The following is a 20228-nucleotide window of genomic DNA, read 5'->3' as shown; positions in this document are numbered from 1 at the left end:
CTCCCTGACGATGTGGTCTCGGCATCGGTTACTGGGCCCCGCCCCAGGCCCACGCCGGCTTCCCTGTGGTCATGCCAACAGAGGAAACTGGTGCTTCTCTGCCTCTCCCCAGACTTCGGCTTTTCGGTCGGACAAGACGCCAGCCTTCTGGCATCTGGCTAGCATTCAGTTCACTCTCCATGCTGGCTCCGCAGTCTAGCATGACTTTGCCCCTCCAGGACATTCTCTCTCCAGAGGCTTGCCTCTGGGTAGGAATCACTCACTTCCCTGCGTATGAGTTCCCTCTCCCTTCACAGTTCCTCCTGTTTTTATGTACGTCATCATGAATAAAAGGGGTGTGTCCTTCATTTTTGACTGTGGTGCTCAGACGAAATCAAGCATTACCTGAAGCCAAAGAGGTGGAAGGAATGTGACTGGTTGGTGGAGTCAAAACAGTAGTAAAAACAGTTTTTCCAAGTACCATATAGGCAGACAATGTATTCCTGACTGGGAGGTCCTTCTAGGACTGGGAGACCTTGTCCCTGAGAGGGGAGTCTCTCCCAGTGAAGTCCCACTTGCCCAGAGTGGGGTCTTGTGGAGCTGGCTCACCTCCCTAGCTTCATAGAACAGAATGAGTATGCAGTCTGTGACAGTAAGACGCAACACAAAGATGAATCCTCCGTAAGGCTCACTCTTTCACAGATAGGATTAAAAAAGCCTAAAATGAGGAACCGCTCTAGTAATTGAGATTAGCACGGCACGAGTCAGTGAATGACTGCATTTATATTCTCTACAAGTGCTAGCCAGTAGTTGCGCATTCTAAAATCTATACAGTGCCTCCTGCACTGTGGTCGCCATGTTGCAGGAAGTCAATATGTATTTTGTTATCAATTAATTGTACGAGTGCAAGAGTGGGTAGAGGTTTACCAGTCTCTCCTTACCTTTAACCACCCCCTGCCACCCTGTTTGCAAACAGAGATTAAGCCAATGACTCTCTAAGGAATAGATTGATCTACCTTTTGGCAGCTCAGCTTACTTCAAGGTGTAACATTGCTGGTGTATGCGAGAAATAATGAAAATGCAAAACAGCAATGAATGAATGAATGTCTCAAAGTCAGTGATGCTACAGTGTCTTCCACAGAAGTCACTCTCTGTCCGGCTGAAATCGCCATGTGGCTCTTTGCCACCCTCAAAGTTCTTTGATGGATTTTCGGACATCCCTTCTGCTTTGCCAAATCTCAGGTGCCCTTTCTTGTCCTGGAATCGCAGGTATCTGGATTTTAAATGATTTTATCGAGGAGAATTGGTTGCATCCAAATCCATCTTTTTATTTTCTTTTAAGCGATTTGGCCACAAATATATGCATGGGGGAGATCCCCTGCAGCTGCCCCTTTGCCTCCCCCACCTTACTTATTAGCCTTACCCACCCGACACATGTGTTTGCAGCCAAATTCGTCTAAAAATAACCAATCTATTTGGCTTCGACCAAATCTCCTGCAATGAAACCTCCCTATCCCGATATCTAGATAGCATTATGTGACAAGATTGCATACATTTTGGTCCTCCTTGTCAAAGAAACAGAGGGACAGCTGACACTTGGTTGCCAATCGTCAAACCCCCTGTGGAGCAGATTCCATATGATTATAGCGACAGTGAGGAAAGTTGATTAATTAAAGGGATTTCCATAGTGGGATCAGGTCCAGTGCTCGTCTCCCTTGCCTTGTTGAGACCAATCTGGGCAAAGTTTCAGCAGCCACTGCCTCCTCATCTTGCCAGCCTTGAGCAATAGTGTGATTCAATTGCTGAGGGAGAGCCATTCGGGAATGTAGATGCAAGCGGTTGACATAGCCAGAACACTGAAGCTGCGAGCCTACAGAGGGTCAATTCTGTGAGAATACTAGTGCCTGATAACCTTACATCAACGGAACAACAATTCAATATTTTAACTTGTCTTCACCATATGTCAACATCAGGTCATCACCTTAGCCAATTCTCTACACAAAGGGAGGGTCTGCGCCATACCCCAGCAACTATGACTGCACATTGTAGATTCTCTAGAGCTCCAGCACCTGCCAAGAATCCTTTCTTAAAGTTAGTTCTGAGCTCGGAGAACCAATTGAACCCCACAGCCCAATGCCACTACAGCCGAGGGGACAGGTCATCCATAATTGCAAAGAGCTTGTCACACACACACACACACACACACACCCACACACACACACACCACACACACACACGGTAGACAACTGGAACACACTAGCAAGCAAAGGGCCCTGACCATGTGATACCGTCTGCGTTGTTGTGTCTGCTTTTTGGCCAGCACCAAATATGCTGTCTGTTACCATCATCTGGGCATCTGCAGATGACCACAGTAGATCTGCAGAAAAAAGAACAGAAGCACTAGGAAGAGAAAAGTGCATAGCAGCCACAAACTCCATCTGGGTACCTCACTGTGGACTCAAATTAGAAGTGCCCTCAGAATCAGGACATTGAATCTACCACTAGGGCAGGAGTCTGCAATCTGTATCTCCTCAAGTGTTTTTGCCTATGACTCCCATGCTTTCTCATTATTTGCTACTCTGGATTGGAGATGTAGTCCAAAGCATCTGGAGAGCAAAATGTTGCAGATCCCTAAAATAGACTAATTGGGCTAATTAACCATTGTTTGATGATAACCTTCCTTCCTGACCTAGCTCAGCTCCCTGGATGGACTAAAACCCTTTACTCGGGTATATGTGATGCATGTCATCTTCAGTGCCTGCCCCCTCACCTCCCTCATATTGGAAAAACAGCAAAAGAGCATTATGCAGCTAGACAACCGTATCAAATGTACCCTTGCACTGATGAGGTTGAAGGATGTCTGCATACACCACTGAACATAGAAAAGCTATAAGTGAAATCAGACCAAAGTAAAGCAACATCATAAATAGAAGATACTAGGATTTATTGAAATGATATACAAATACTTAAAGAATATGTAACTGAAGTAACAAGAGAAACATGTATGCACATACAAAGAAATCATATACACTAAGAAGATAAGAACAAAATCAGCAAATGTATATACGCAGAAGCGCAAGGTATATGAGACATATAGAAGCTTGCTGCTGGGGAAAATATAATGCAAGTAAAGCGGCCATGATGGAAAGATGGACGTTGGTTTCATATAATAGTGCGCTAAGAAGCCTTGAAGGGGGAGACCAGAAATGCAGAGCTGACAGTCACTGGAAAACAGCTTTGTGCGAGGAACAAAGAATATCTGTTTGGCTTGGGATTAAGGATGCCACATCAAGAGGCAACTGCAAGGCACATTGGGAGTCAAGGATGATAAACTACATACGCATGACATATTTCTCGTAGATTAAAAAAAGGAGAAATCATTTGCAAGTCCCAAGTATTGGACAAGTAAAGATGCATAAAGCACATGCAAGACAGAGCAACCAAGTCTCCAGAGGCCAAGAAGAGTAATAGCACCCAGTGTAATTGAATTAAATAGCACTAAATAAAAATGGACAAAATCGTGGTCTCCTCACACGTGGTGCAAGACTCGAAAACAAGGCCTATTCATTAAGCTCCAACTGAAGATAGTGATGTTCCTACACTCCCTTAAAAGTCCCAAGGAAGATCAATTACAGAGAAGCAGCCTTGTTTTAGGGCTTTAATGAGGATGGATGGTAGGCTAATTGACCAAAGTGTTCAGTGGTCTGACATTATTCGCCAGACCTGGGTTTGGTTTTGCTTACGTGCTGCTAATGAGCCAAATGTTCAAGTTTGAGAGAGAATGCCAACCAATAATGAGGACCTATGAAGCAGTGTACCATACATTGTTACAGAAGCCAATCCATTGCTGTTATTCTACTATTAAACTGTATTATACGTAGTAAGAGGTAGTTCAATGCATGTCTACCACATGGGGAGCAGCCAATTATGGTACTAACACCTAAATAAAATATAGATATATATGTTCCCTTAACCAATCCCTCCTTCCGGTAGGTTTTTACTGTTTGCTACCTAGGATGAAATCATAGCTGATGTACATCGAGGTATAAAGCCCTTGTGTAATAAAAATGAGTGTGTGAGTCTGTCTGGTTATTTGTGTCTGAGATTGTTTATTGGTAAATGTATCTGGCACTTGGAACGCTCCAGGAGCTACTGCACATTTTGGTAGCAGAGGATGGTTCTGATCCAGTCTCCTGGGCCGAGATGCAGACTCTCGGATTCTTGACGACTTTCACCATTAGCCAGACGATTGCAAAATCAAAGAGCGCGAAGGGAAGGTGCATGTTGTTTTTTGATAGAGCTAAGCATAGAAAGAGGGGATTCAGAAGAATCCAAAGAAAAGACCAGAACCAACACCATATACTGAACGACCACCAGCATGATCGCAGTGCAGGGGATATATTCCTGCTGTATGTAGGCAGAGTAAGGTTGTTGCCAGGACAGAGACAAACAGGTCAAACAAGCCCAACCTGGAAGACGAAAAATGTAGTTGAGTACGATTGTGGATCAGGATTTACACAATTCCCATTATTAGCGAAAAGGGGAGGACAACCACAATATATTCCATGGCCACAAATGGATAAAGGCAATTTGAAATGTAAATTACTTAGTTTGGCTGCAGGTGCGAGAAAATTGATTCATGAGTTACAAAAAATGACAGCGGGAATGACGTTAACAGTTAGCAATAGGTGACATAAAAGGCCTATTAGCAGCCATTCTAGAGGAGAGAGCTGACAACATTTGGAGGTGAGCAAGGTATGCGAGTGTCACAGCAAAAAACAAGACACATGATGGAGCACCATTTAATAATTGCAGAGCAGACGTATGGACGGCGCTTAGAGTACAATATCCTGACACATCGGACATGGGTGCGATTGTGACAAGGAAAATGGGGGAGGATGAAGATTCTGCTCCCTTTATTCAAGAGATTTAAGAACATTGGCATCTTGAGAAGAGAGAACCATGGGATAAAACAGTAGCATTATTCTATAATATTTTATGTCAGAGACTACCCGAGCCAGTGTAACGGCAAAATGAAGAAACAGGTGGCGATGGAAGCGAAGTCATGGCCAGAAATACAGTTGACTATTGTACATCATTGTCGGTTGTTATAAAAAAAATAGAAGTTAGAAAGCAGAAAACAGGAGGAGGCCAAGTTGGTTCAGAAACAATCGTCAAAATATGCAATAGAAGGAGCAGTGTGTCCAAGTGGTGAAGGTGTGGCAACACGAGAGGTACAGTCAGTGCAGCCAAGCAATATAGGGTATCCTATAGATCAAAGTGGGTATCATTTTTGGCCATGGGGTACAGAGAATGGACCTAGAACAAGGTGGATTTCAAAACCCTCAAGGGGGAGGAGGATTTAATGGAGAACAACAGTTGCATCAATGCTGGAATTGTGGAAGATTAGGACATATGGCCCGAACGTGCAGAAGCAGAGGATGCATGCAGCAGAACTGGAAACCTCCAAGAGGGGTATGGGCAACTCTCCACAGTACAATACAGAGCCACAAGAATATTATGCCCAAGATCACACGCAGAATCAGACATGTGCACCACAAACACTGCAAGCACAGCAGGTTCCATTTCAAGCGCAGTCGCCACAAGGGCAACCACAGCAAGCGCCTATGCAAACACAGCAAGTACAAACTCAGCAAACACAGACACAACAAGCAATAGTGCCACAATGGAATGTGAATACAGGAGTCATACAAGCATCTACACTCAGGATAGGGAGTGTGGCCGTGGTAGGAGGAAATCCTTTAACGGGCACGGGAATGAATTTATACCCACAATTGGAAAGCCCACAGCGTGACCTGATGTGTTCAGTACTATCACTGACACCAGACCCCAAAGAGGAACCAAGGGTCAGGGTAACCATAGGAGGAAAGACATTTCTGTTACTTGTAGACACTGGAGCGACTTGTTCTTTTGTTCGAGAGGGGAAGTATCCAATGTCTGGCATTGCCATGAATGCGCAGGGATTCTCTGGGGCTATTAGCTTAGTCCCTTTTACTGATGAACTACCAATCTCTATACAAGAACATAATGTGTCAATGCCACTATTGTATTCTCAGCAGACACTAGTGATATATATGGATGTGACTAGAAGGGAAAATTAAACATGACAATATCATTTACTGACAGAGGGATAGTGTGTTCCACTCCAGAGATACATTATATGAACATAGGAAAGTTTATATTAGCATTTGCAAGCCAAAAAGCATCACAAGGAGTTCCTTGTTGCTGTTGCTGATTTGGAAACTGTGGCTCTTATCTACTGATATCTGCACCACTTTAGAAAACATTTATACAGCTGCAATACTCACATATAAAAACGTAACAGAAATTCCATAACACACATCTGACATTAGTACTTGACATTAGTAAACAAAACATGAAATCGCCCCCTACTGTAATAACTTCTTACAGTTGTTTTTCTGTAGTCACAATACCTGCTGCTAGAGATTCTCAGCACAACAGCACCTTCCATTAAGCAGCTGCACATTTTCTCTAGGAATGACTTCATAGGGAGTTTGGCTCTGGCTATCCATTTCCTAAGGTAGTTTAATCATAGAGTGTGATTCGTCCAGTGCTGTCTCCCGCCAGCCACAAGCTTTTCCCTGCGCCTGCTCTGTGACAGGTGGGCACACGTGTTAGCGTGGAAAGGATGCAGAGACGGCCACAGCAGGAGTTCACCCTTTCATGCATCCTTCACCTCTGTGCCGGCTGCAGTATGGACCCCACAGAATGCAGGTTTGTTTTACTCTGACGAGACAGCTTACTGAATTGGACAAAAACCTTTGTCAAAGTGGTCAGGTTTTCATAATTGGAAACATGAACATATGTGTAAGTATCACCCTTACTGCAGGCGCTCCAAACTGAGAATCTATTAAGACCCAATTATAGTTGAACAGGTCTATTAACCTTATGCATTAACACAGCACCATTCTGTTGCATAACATTTCAAATTTGTTGAGTGAAAGTGTTAGTAGGCGACTTCCTAGTCTTTGAACCTCAGATCCTGAAACTAGGTAAATCAAAATACAAGCTGCCACAAACGAAACTATTCAAGCAGTTTGGCAAAGTGAGCCGACAGAAAAGCTGATATAACAAACCAGGGTGAAACTACACGGGCATGAGTTTCGCCCCCTCATGGGCTTTATCAAGGCAAACACTGCATACATATTGAAAGTAATATGTTTATGAAGACCTAATGAGGAATAGTAAGGTGCGAACAGCATCGCCGATACAAGGGTTAATCCTTTGTAGAACAGGGGCTGGTTCCCATGGGAATATTGGTCGAACTAACCAGGAAAGTTTCCTCTGCCCTGCAGCTATGCATGTGTGTTCTGTGCCGCGAGGGAGGCCTGGTTTGGAACCCTGGTCTCTTGAATCAAAAAGTCAAGTGTACCCTGTTTCTGTTCTTAGGCAGAGGAGGGTATCACTGTGCCGAAACAACCCTCCCTCAGCCAGAGCAGTAGCATTGAATGCATGTTTTGGTATTAAATATGGCACATGTTTGTGTTGAAGATGGATCGTAAGGTTCCTCAGCTGGGCGAGTTGATTAGTTCTTCAGCTAAACCTACCCCCTCAATCAAAAAGGACAAAATGGAGGAGAGCCAAGCCACCAGTAGATAGATATTTTAAGCTTGTTCTGCCTTCCTCCACCCTCAATCCTCAATATTAAGACAAGTGTTGATCCAGATGTCATTCATGTGGAAAAGAATCAGGAGACTGTGGCTCTGGATTATTTCTACCACTGCTGGTGGGTGGCAGAAATCCTCTGCATCAAAATATGTCCGATTGAACATCCACCACATCATGGAAAACTACATTTTTCAAGTACACACTAGAAAGGTGAAAAGCTTAACTTAAAATTGAGGAAAACATGATTTGATGTTGCACTACAACTTGCATGAGCCCCAACAATGATAGTTAATGGTGAGGGATCATGGGAGTTGTGGCCTAAAACATCTGGAGAGCTGCAGCTTGCAGACCCCTGTACTGGGACATGCAGCAGGCAGGACACAGATGAGTTGCACGCCCCTCGAAAGACTACTAACGGGCAATGTATCCCAAGAAAAGATCATTCAATTATAGAAAATGTATTTTGCAGAATGCATCGCAGCAACATCTATCACAAATTATATGCATATGAAAAACAATCAAATGAAGCATCCAGAAAAGCAAGCTTGACAAAAAGGTAAATATCGCCTCCTCAGAAAGGTCAAAAGTAAAAAATAGCAGTATACAGAAGTAATGTGGGCAACATGATCAAACTCCTTAGAATAACAACTAATCATTCTTAAAGATTGTTCAGCATGTACTTATTATTCAATCCTGACTCTTACACAGCCAGCTCTAGCCTAGCCCGCTCTGCGTTTGCAGGGTCGTCAGTGCCGGAATTAAACTTCTGGAGCTCAGCGTTATTAAAATAAAATGTATTCGCTGGCAATTAAGCCACCACATCTTTTAGGATTGCCCTAGCACAGTCTCAAGCCCATTATGCATCTCAACATTACATTGGGGCTCATTCCGACTCTGCCGGACCGGAAGAAAGTGCTGGTATTTCCATATAGCAGCGCTTTTCCAGACCAGCAGAGTACAAGTTTGCCGGTGGGGGTTTACTGATTTACCTCCAGCCAAGAGCAGGATGTAAATCAGGCCCCCACTGGCAAAAACAGCTGGTATCCCCTCCATGGAGTGCTGTTGGACTCCATGGAATGGGGAAGGTCCGCCGTTGCCAGCACCTGGAATATACCGGTGATACCAGGATATCAGGCACCGTATGGTAGGTCCGTTTGCCAGTATCCTGATGGCATCTCCCTTCTTACATTCCCAGCACCTGGAATATACCGGTGATACCAGGATATCAGGCACGGTAATGGTAGGTCTGTTTGCCAGTATCCTGGTTGGCATCTCTCTTCTTACGTTGCCAGCACCTGGAATATACCGGTGGTACCAGGATATCAGGCACGGTAATGGTTGGTCCTTTTGCCAGTATCCTGGTTGGCATCTCCCTTCTTACGTTGCCAGCACCTGGAATATACCGGTAATAACAGGATCACTGGCGTTACTGGGGCCCCGTACCCTCTGCTGTGTGGGGTGCCCCACCACCATTTGTCCTGGGAGGGGGGCCTGCTTGGACTAAAAAGAAAGATTTCTTTCCTAGTCACTCTGCCTTCATAAAGAATTATTTCTGTTACATCATAGCATAACATACAGCTTTCAGAGGGCTACCCCCACCCCACAACATGGAAGCCTCTAGGCTGGAGGCCTCCATGTCATGGTGTGGGGGAGCTCTATGAGTTCAAAAAGAAATTGTTTCTTTTTGAAGTCACTCTGCCTTCATAAAGAAAATATTTCCATTATTATTTGATCCTTAACGGAAATATTTTCTTCATGAAGTCGGAGTGACTTCAAAAAGAAAGCATTTCTTTTTGAAGTAATACGGCTCCTCTCAACCCAATGATTTGTGCGTGTGTGAGTGTATCGTGAAAGGGTTCACGCTTAAATCTGTATGGTGAAAGGTGCACACTTAAATGTATGAGTGGCTTCCTGGGTGTGCCTGAATGATGAAAGGGTGCACACTTAAATGTATAGGTGGCTGCCTATGTGAGTGCATGGTGAAACACTTAAATGTGTGGCTGACTGCATGGGTGTGTGGGCCAGTATGGTGAAAGGGTGCACACTTACATGAATGGGTGGCTCCCTGGGTGTGCCTGTATGGTGAAAGTGTACACACTTAAATGTATGGGTGTGCATGTGTGTGTATGTTGAATGGTGTGTGTCGTGTTCAGGGGTGCAACAAAAGCTACATTTTGGGGGTGGGTCAGTGCTAACCCTTCAAATGCTGGGAGAGGTGCTAACTTCACGGGCGGTGGGGGAGGGGCACACTTATTTGACTGGGGCATCTAACTTCTTTATGCATTCTAGTGAGACTATTCTAGTGCAGCTTCAATGCTACAAGCAGTTAACTCTTTCCTTTAATTCTGAAAGCAGCCATTTATGGACTGCTGTAAGAATAAGTGGTCTCCTGCCCATTCTCTGCTCTTCCAATCACTTTACTGGCAGGCAAGTACTAAACCCACATCAAGATTTCAATTGCCTAAAGAATTATGCATTTGAATGCAGGTACTAACAGTGAAATTCTTTACATTAGTAATTGCTGGGCCTTTGTTAACAGCGAAACCCTGGTGTTGTTTAACATCTGTGGCCTTTTCTGTCCGGAAACGGCTTTGTAGGTCAGCCAGGTGGAGTCAACATAGCTCTAAATTTCAAGGGTGGTTGGGGAGGGGGGTGGAGAGGAGTGCTGAAGCCCAGTCATCTCAATGGTGTTGTGCCACTACTTGTGTTTAATCCCATGGTTACTTATAGGTAATATTCATTACTCATAGCCCTATTCTTCCTCATCCAAGTACTTGTGGCACCTTGAATCATACACAAGTACTGGGATTAGGTAGAGGGGCAATAAGGTGATGCATGGCTTAGTTACCTGTAATCTTCATTACTCCAAGTCTCACTCTTTCTCAACCCAGTATTTATCTATGAGACAAGGAGCCTCATATGTAAGCACTGGGACAAGGAAAAGGGATTTGGGGGTAATTATTGGCTGAGAAGCTGATTTTGGGGGTTGGGGCAGGGATTGTGAAGGAGAGGGATTGTTCGGGAGTGGGGTGGGACGGGGATTGTGCGATACATCGTAATGGTCAGCCATGTCCAGGCTAAGCAGGCATGATATGTGGTATTAGTGGTTAGAGAGGCATTTTGGCGCAGCCAGTCTAGTCATTTCATAGTTTGGCTTGATTTTACTTTAACTGGGCATCTCTGATAAAGCAGTCCTGCTAAGTGTAATTACCTGGCTAGACTGGCATTTGGGTGCTGCCAGTCTAGCCATTTCTTACTGCGGCATTGTATATTTTTCTGTGCATCTGTTGTGATAAAGTAACCATGATAATTGTAATTGGTTCGACTTGCATGTTGGTGCAACCAGTCTATGTATGTCTAAATGTGGCCTTGTATGCTTTAATGTAATATTTTATTATGTATCTAGACTGGTCTACATTGTGTAGCAAGTTGGAAATGTTTTCATTGTGGCATGGTATTTTTAATAGCAACGCATTATATTAATTAAAGCATTAATGTTCCTGTGCACTGTTGGTGACTGGCATGTGTTGGATTTTTGGATCGGTGTTACCCTACAAAATAAAACGCTCTGGCCTTTTAGCCAATATTTCTCAGAAAGTGTGATCTATAATGCATTAAAACGCCTATTTATATCTTTCTCCTAGTGCAATGTGTGGCGTACCCCTGCAGCAGCACATCCGTGTGTATTGCGCAAGCGTGGTAATCTAGGCCGGCCTAGAGCAAGGTGCAACCTGTGATTTGTTGCTGAGTGGCTCGCAGCGGGTCCACCAAATGTGGTGTTACGCCACTGACCAGGATATCAGGCACGGTAACAGTAGTTCCATTTGTCAGTATCCTGGCGGTTTTACCGCCAGGATACCAGCAAACTCGATGAGGCCTGTTGTGTACTAACTTCAAATTCTCCAGCTCTGCCCTGGCAACCCAATCTGATTGTTCCAACTCTTAGGATACACCCTTATTACTGCACGTTTGAATTTTGGTCAAACTAGCAGGTCCGACATGCACCCACAAAATCACAAAGAATTCTCTCTCTGCCGCGTCCTTCCCTCCCTCATCCCTTATGTCTGCAGTATTTGCTCCCCTCTTTCCCTTTTTCTTATTTCCTGGCACCCATTTCCCTTCCGCAGACTGCGGTTTGAAAACCCCTGGCAGGGACACAATATACAACAAGCTTGTGCACTACTGCAGTGCTCACTTGCTGCATTATAAAAGCATACCCACATGACATAAATAGTGATGTATAGAGATGGTACATTAGGAACCCATGTACAATGTACAAACCCATAGAAAACATTACTTGAATATTAAAACAAATAAACCACTGGCAATAAAATCAATTTCAAGTAAATGTAAGCATTTAATTCCTCAGTGAACATCTAACAACCCATTGGTTATAGTCAGCAGTTGAAACCATTGATTCTCCGGGTTCTGGAAACTGTTCCAAATATATAAAAGTAAGCCAGTACACATTTGTATTATACTTTTATTACATTTATAAACACGTTTTTAAATGTCACACTGTTTTCACCTTGCCCATATAGATTGAAAGTCTCATAACTCTAAAAATAGATTTTGGAGCATTAGACTTGTGCTTTTTTCTCTCCAAGAAGAGCACCCAAGCGAGACTAGTTTATGAAAGCAGCAGAATTTCGAACAGGAAGCTCACCTGGTATTTGGCTTCAGGTTCTCGATGGGCAGATTGGTGCCCCCTGTTGGCCGCGCGGACCATTTGTTCCTGAGATAGTCGTCGTAAGTGGCGCTGTAGACCAGGTAACCTGCACACAAGGAAAAGCAAAAGAGTTCAACGAATTCCCCTTCACTCTATCCGAACATCCTCCAAACTATTGTTTTAATCGTATTTGTTTCTGGGTCCGATGAGAAGAAGCGTGGCTTTGGAGTTGACAGCGACCTGGTTGGCATCTCCCCTCTCACGGTCCCTGCCAACCCCACCCCCCACCTGGGGACCATGAGTGAGCCCTCCACATTGCGACAGTCGCCCATCACATTAACAGCATGTCAGAAGGTGGCATTGAAAGAATGGGCTCAATTACACATCACTGGCACCTGACACATTGCGGCCTTTCAACATATGGTTGGGAAGCCTATTGACACCAAAGTGCACTGTGCGCTGTCTGGGCACAGCACTTTAATTGATGTAAAGGAAATTGGCGCCGAATTTCCAGGCCTATTTGCCCTCTGCAAGATGAAACACAATAAAGATATAGGGCCTCATTCCGAGTATGGTGGTAAGGGATAGCGGCCACTGGTAACGAGACCGGTGGCGGTATTCCCTTACCGCCATACTCCGAGTTCCCTCTGCGCCCTCGCCCTTAACGCCTTCTTTGAGCAGGTGTTAAAGTCGAGGGCGCAAAGGGGCCTCCAAGCCAATAACGGTGACCGTAATGAACGGTCACCGTTATTTGCATCTTCCCCATTCCCATTGAGCCCTCTGGGGGCTCATTTCGGAATGGGGAAGAGCCTTGGTGAATGGGGAATTACCACCCCTCCAACCTTGGAATGGGGCGGTGATTCCGCCATCCACCAAGGCGCTGCCGGTCCGGGTACGGCGTCAACCAAGGCCTTAATAGCGCCATTGGTTTGTAGGGTGTCCTGACCCACGTTTAAGCTACCCTGCTACAACATTTGGTGCTGTGGGCTTAGGAAATTCAAGATGGCGGAAAACCCACATGTGCGCCGAAATCCAGGAAAGCTGCGCAGTTGTGCGCACACCAAAATGGTTACCTAACTTGCCACCCACCAGGGTAAAGAAAGGTCTTTGTTAACAAAATCCACTTTTACTGATGTCAAAAAGTTGCTGAAATCGTGACTCATTGGACCACTTTAAAGATTCAACCCTTTTTGTGGGGTTCCACATAACCATCTTACTGTAAGGAGCCCCATCAAAACAATGTTAAGCAAGGATTTATTACCATGTAAGAACCATTCCTGTTTAGAATGCATTAATCCAAGAAAATCCCAAAAATGGGTGCAGTACCAGTACTCACCACTATCCAAAAGCCGGCATTTTAAAACCCACTGTGTGTTTTTCTGAAGGCAAGCAAAATGCCTATTTCAAACCTTGCAACATGTGCAAAATATTCACTGAACACCAGCAGACATTTGGCAGAATGGAGTTTGGTGTGCCTACAAAATCTGGGAAATGAAGAGCCCAAAAACAATGCTTATAACAAAAATGCTATGGAGTCAGCAGCTTAAGCCTAACTGCAACTGGATTTAAAACCACCAAAATCGAAAATGTTAAATTAAATGAGTGACCTATGTTTGGTGTCACATGCCTTTGTAACTGTTGAAATGTCATAGTTTTGCACTTAGAATCAGCATTCTAGCTGCATGTGTAAAATTACAAGTTATTTTAAAAGCAACAAAAAGTTAGCTGAAGGTCTGGCTTAAGGAACTTGATTTTGCCTAGCAACGGATCCCATCAGGAGTGAAACTTGAGTCACAACTATGTTCCCAGGCCAATGTTCCTTTTGCTGCCCACACTAAGGATATGCCATCTATCTGATAATTGAATTTCCTGTGCTCTGCCAGAGAGTGAACAAAGCCCTCTCCACTCAGGCAAAGGTTTTTATTACAGACGTCGTAAAAAGTGGCTTCCTCCTGGAGAAGCTGGGAGGGGCACTGCCTGTGAGAAGCAAGCTGGCTTGGCAGAAACTGGAAAGACTGGTTTCTGTACCATGTGACCTGAAAAGACACACCCCTGCAGCAAGGATATGGTTTTATAAAAAGGGGGATAATTCATAGTGCGGACATGTGAACATTTTATAAATGATACCATAATTCTTGTGATTTTTCTGCCCACAGTTTAAGACGTGGTAGGAACCGGTGGTATGTTCAGGGGGGTTTTAGCGGAAAAGTGGATATTACTCTAAATGTGTGCATGTTAAAAATCTGAAACTTCATCAGTTAATGTCCCTACCCCCTGCACACATGTATGTAAAGTTGGGTCCATGTCGGAAATTGAAAAAGCAGTTAAAAAGTCAATTATGTACACTCTTTGAATGCAAGCTCCGAGAATGAGCAGATTTGGACATAGACATGGCTAAATTCAGCCACACCATGTATATGTAATTTCAAACAACTGTGTAACTCTGAAGTATGGATTTTGATCATATATATATTTGGGTGCACAGATGATAAGGGAGGTTGTTTCAAGAGATCATAAAATGACATCAATCTGACTCACAGTTCAGTTTGCCAATCAAGCGGAGGAATGGAAGCCTGACCAATGACGAATGAGAGGGGCAAGTCTAGTGATGCAACACACACACCCATTCTCAAGAAACAGATAAAAGCAGAGAGTCAGGACACATAGGGACATTCAATTTCATCTGCCGCTGGAAGCCCTGCCGGAAAAATCCATACTTACCTCCATCAAACTCCAGAAAGCCAAACTAGAGACTTCAATCTATCCAGAGCAGAGACCAGACCAGAGAGAAAGCAGTGCTGTGCCTAGCAGAGACCAGACCAGAGAGAAAGCAGTGCTGTGCCTAGCAGAGACCAGACCAGAGAGAAAGCAGTGCTGTGCCTAGCAGAGACCAGACCAGAGAGAAAGCAGTGCTGTGCCTAGCAGAGACCAGACCAGGCGCTGTGAGCAGAATCCGGAAAGACCTGACCAGACTGAAGATCGTGACCAAGTCGCTTTCCTGTTCAAAATCTCTTGTGAGTACTTAGCAAAACTCAGAACACATCTCTTAGTTTAAATTCATCTAATTCAATCTATTTAACCTAAGTAGAACTGCCTCCTATCTGTCACCTGTCATTTCTAGTAAAATTTGTCATTTTGAAAAAGTGTGCGTTTAAAATTTACAAAACCAAAAACGACCTTTACTAAATTACTCATATCTCCGCAACCGTTTGGGCTAGAGACTTGCAATAACTTTCATTTGGAAGCTGAGATCCCAGGCTTTCCTAGGACCCCAAAACGGTAGAGATACTCCTTGCGGTTCCTTTGTAATAGCGCTTGGCGCATCCGCGAATTTTGCCGCGATTTGCAATTTCTTCACATGTAAAAAAACTGCTGCTGCCTGATTTCATTTGCCAGAAATTCGTTTAACCTGCTAACTATCCCTGCATCATTGCTAGTGTGAGCCTGGACTAATATTAACTAGATACCACTCATCCTGAACCTCTAAAAGGGAATTAAGAGCGTTTCCAGCATATTTCTCATTCATTGCTAGCACCTATCAAAGCATTTGCCTGTGTTTTCAAACTTCTGTTTAAACTTGCTGGATTGAACTGAATTACAGTTGATTGCATTTCTGAGAACTGTGTGTTTTCCTTCCATTTCCTTGCCTTGCATCAAGGGGGGGAGGGGAGTAGCCAGAGAAAAGTGATTACATTGTTTGGTTGAAATCATATTGCGTATTTTCTGTACTGCATTCATTGAATATTGCATCCACCTGAGCCTACATAAAGCATCCTCTACCACATTATACTTTTGTTCCTATTTACCAGTGTGCTACCTTATCCATTTCATGTCAACTCATTAGTGATTAAAGAAGTGTGCTAGTGCCAGATTCTCCGTTGTTAATATTTACCATATCAGATTAAGTGTGATATTCAATTATTAATTTATTAAAAAGTGTGATATATATTTTAATTTATCAAATAAACCTTTTAAACTTGCAAAACAGAATTACTTCTTGGCTCAGTGGGGTCAGGGGGATTCCAAGAGAGGGGTGTTATACAAGGGTAGTCATCCAGAACGCATGAACTGGACCTAAAGATATATCAATAAGGGTTTTCATTCAGTATTCTAGACTAGGCGTTAACTTGGCTGTAGTGCTGAATTGAATCCTCTTACAAAGTGGGGGCTCGAGCCGAGACGTTGGGTTAGATTTACCAGTTGTGCAGCTTAATACAGTGTGCTAACTGACGGGATACATACACCCGGTCGGATCACCACGCTGCATTACGCTGTGAAGCATTCCTCAAAAGGGACACTCCAAGAAAAGTTCTGTTCTGCAAAAATAAAATACTAACTTCTGTAAGTCAGGACAGAGACCAATCTCTAGAATGACGACCTTAGTAGACATGAAAATAGCCAGAGAGCACCTCTTGCATAAGCTATTTGTGAGAGGTGAATGGACCGAACAGGGCCAGGATGTGTGGTTGCAGGCCATCACACAACAGGTCACTGAAACAGGGTCAGATATATATAGAGATCAGGGTCCCTTACATGTGGCCCTGAGTGAACTATATATGGCTCCTAAAGCCAAAGAGGAACACAATAAGATTGCCAGGATAGCAGCATACCTGTACCTATATATGGGAGACATGCAGGATAGATGTGCTGAAAGCCAAAATCTGGCAAATAGGCAACAGATGGCATTACAGAAGGCCCAATCTGATCTGGACTCTTCTGAGCAGAGGCTGCAGAGGAGCCAGGAGGTAGAAAATGATGGTAGGCAATATATCATTAAAATAAAAGAGGATATGGGCATCCTACAACAGGAAAAGACAGACCAGGATACCCGATTTCTGGCCCTGCAGAAGGAGCACCAAGACAGTTTGGACTCCTTGCTGCAGAACCAGAAAAAGCTGGAGCAACAGATCAATTTCAACAGGGCATGCACAGAGCAGGTAGCCACCCTGCAAATCCAACTAGACAGAGAGAAAGAGGAGAGCAACAAACTAATTTTGAAAGACCTGGATACCCAGGCAGAGTTTGATCAGGAGCGCCAGAAAGCCGGCGCCTTCCAAAGGCAAAGGGACGACCTGGCGGCGCAGATGCAGGCTCTTAGTCAGGAAAGAGACGCCATAGGCCAGGAAGTCTGCCACTTAAAAAAGGAAATTGAAGAAAATCACCTGGCCCTCCAGGGGCTGGGTGATCTCCAAAAAGAAAACCAGAACTTGGTAGAGCACACCAGAAGGGTGGAAGATGCTCTAGCAAGAAAGGAGCAGGCCAATAGGGACATTGCCCAGGAGGTAAACCTCCTGCAGCAAAGACTGGCCCAGTTCTCCAGGACCAACCAGGAAGCACAGAGGGAGAATGAGGCCCTCTGTCAACACAATGATAGGCTCCAGCAACAGGTAGCGATGCAGGAGAAACTGATAGAGTCGAGTAAGGCCTTAACAGAGGAACTGAAGGCACAAATGCAGGCTCTTGCATTGCAACAGGGAGCAGGGGCGGATAGAGATGAGGTTCGCTGGGAAATGTTAACTCCGGAGCATAACCTCAGGAGCCCTAGTACCAGAGGCCCTCATACTTCTCAGTCCCTGGACTCTGCCACCCCCATGTCCCCTGGCGCACATGAGCACAGGGCCACAGGGATGGCAGATTACTATCCAGCTAAGAGTATGGGGCTCATAGGCCAGTACCACTCAGGAATGGAGGGGTGGGCATCCGGGTATGGGCACCCAAGTACAGTACAGTTCAGTGGGGAACCCCAGGAGAGTAGGCCCATTAAGGGCATCCTGAAAACCTCTGCCCAGTTAGGTCAGTGGAGGGGGTACCCATCAAATCCTGGCAGCAAGGAGGAATCTGAAGACTCCTCTGAACTGCGCAGGACACAGGAGACCAGGTCCCCACATTCTGCCAGCCATTCCCAGGCTCGCAGAGTCCGGGAAAACCTGGAAGAACAGACGGGAACCTCTGGGAGCAGTGCCTCTGAGTCCGAGGAAGAATGGACAAGGGTTACCCGAACCAAAAAGGCCAATAAGGCAAAAAGGGCCTTGCTTAAGGACCCCTTAAAGCAGATTAAGGCAATCAGGAGCGTCATCACGCCTTACCATAAGAACGCTAAGTATTCTGTTTGGGAGCACTTAGAGTTGTTTGAACAAATGATGGAGACTTTCCATTTGAAGGACAGCCAAAGCTGCATTCAATATGTAAAGTGGACCTTCTCCTCGGAATACTCCAGTTTCTTTGCGGGGCTGGAGGACCAAAATCATTTAAGATGGTCCACCTATAAGGCGGCCATCCTGAAACATTTTTCTGTTCACAGAAATCCTCAAGAGGCTCGCAAGGCAGCCTACAATTTGCAATGTGGGGAGGATCAGGCCCCACAAGAATTTGTGCAGGAGTTAAAGCGTGCTTTTGCACAGACCACAAGAAGGGTGCGCACAGATAGTAGAGAGTTTATAAATACGTTTTTCCATGCCTTGCCCAAATATATCATGACCCAGCTCGTGAGGGATTTTCATGAGAAAAGATCTTTAGACTGGGTCATTGAACAGGCTACCCGGATCTATGAGGTGCAGAAGCCCATAGAAAATAAAAGCAATGCCCAGAAAAACCCCAAAGCCAACAGCACCCCTGCTGCTGTCAAGGTGGCAGAGGTAAAGGTCACCCCCGTTTTGGATCTGGAGATGGGGGGGCCTAAAAACCTACCTGCACCTAATAATGCTAGGCCCAGGAGGTCCTCGGGTCAGTCACAGACAGGGAGCCAAGGAGGCAGCCCCACAAATGGGGTCCCTCGCTCTCCTGATTATGTAAGTCCCCGTTACAAGGGAAATCGACCCATCCTGGGTTATGTGTGGACTCCTCCAGCCCAGGGGGGGGGATCCAGCCAAGCACCTAACCCAGGGAACTTCCCTCCAAACTTCCCACAGGAGGGCAGAAATTTACCAAACCCTGGACAGAACTTTTTCCCCAGATATCCACCCGACTTCCAACCCCAAAATCATCCATCCTTCTTTCCCCAATTCCCTGAGCCCAGACCACTGAATCCGGGAGAGGGGAGGCCAAGGGTGGAGGGGTACCCAAATCTTCCCAACCAGGGGTACTACCAAAGAAGGGACAGCTACCCTTCCCGGGATCAGCCCAGGGGAGAAAACAGGGCCCCGTATCAGCCTGAGCGAGTTTCCCAATTAGAGCGCCAGGTTCAAAACATGGCGCGGGATCTGGGTCACATACTGAGGGCTCAGCAGAACCCTCAGATGGGCGTGCCGGCGCAGAACGCACCCAACTCTGGACCTGGTGCTCCAGAACAATGACGGGGGCAGCACCCCGATAACTCACCGGTTCCCAGGGGGGAGGCACAAGGGGAAGGGGGGTGTAAAGCCTTGGAGGAAGCTTCCTTCCTCACTTGTAAACAGCCCCTGGAAACCCAGGAACCGGAAACAAAATCTCTTGCCCCTGAAAGTCTGCCTCCTAAGGAGCAGAGGGGGGGTAGGAGAAACAAAAGACCCAAACAGACTCAGTTTGAGGAGGAGGTACAGATCTTCCAATTTGAGGGAGAGGGATCCTGAGAGGATCCTGGAAAAAGGATCTTCTCCTTCAGAGAGGGGGGAACTCCTCCCAAAGACAAATGGGTCCCTAGGGATGCAAATCCAGACTGGGGAGATGTGGAGACTGAGCTACCGCCGCCCACCATCTCATCCCAGAACCAACAGCAAGAAAATCCCCTGGTTCAAACCCATCCTGGCGACTGCCTCCAAAAAGGGGGGGGCGGCCCAGAAACGGAGCCTGGGGAACCCACAATGGCTCTGATCTCCAGTTGCAAATTTTTTCTTTCAGATTCCCAAGGCTCTCCACAGAATTCTGCCCAAAATTCTTCTCTCGCGATGTCCAAAACCAGAAAGTTAGCCCACCAGTTGTCCAAAAATATACATTATCTGTGCCCCCTTGAGGA

General features: G+C 45.3%; 1 protein-coding gene across 1 annotated transcript in view; it reads right to left on the bottom strand.

Annotated features, from left to right (window-relative positions):
* FNDC1 (fibronectin type III domain containing 1) overlaps positions 1–20228 on the bottom strand; it is a 962270-nt gene that overhangs the window by 203344 nt on the left and 738698 nt on the right. The window contains exon 15 of the mRNA XM_069606705.1: positions 12296–12404. Coding sequence (XP_069462806.1) covers positions 12296–12404 — 109 coding nt within the window. The remainder of the gene's footprint in view (positions 1–12295; positions 12405–20228) is intronic.

This window comes from Ambystoma mexicanum, chromosome 4p (assembly GCF_040938575.1).
Source record: "Ambystoma mexicanum isolate Mex_15411 chromosome 4p, UKY_AmexF1_1, whole genome shotgun sequence".
Classification (NCBI taxonomy): Eukaryota; Metazoa; Chordata; class Amphibia; order Caudata; family Ambystomatidae; genus Ambystoma; species Ambystoma mexicanum.
Note: the sequence above shows the minus strand (reverse complement) of the source record. Positions and strands in the feature narration are given on the sequence as shown.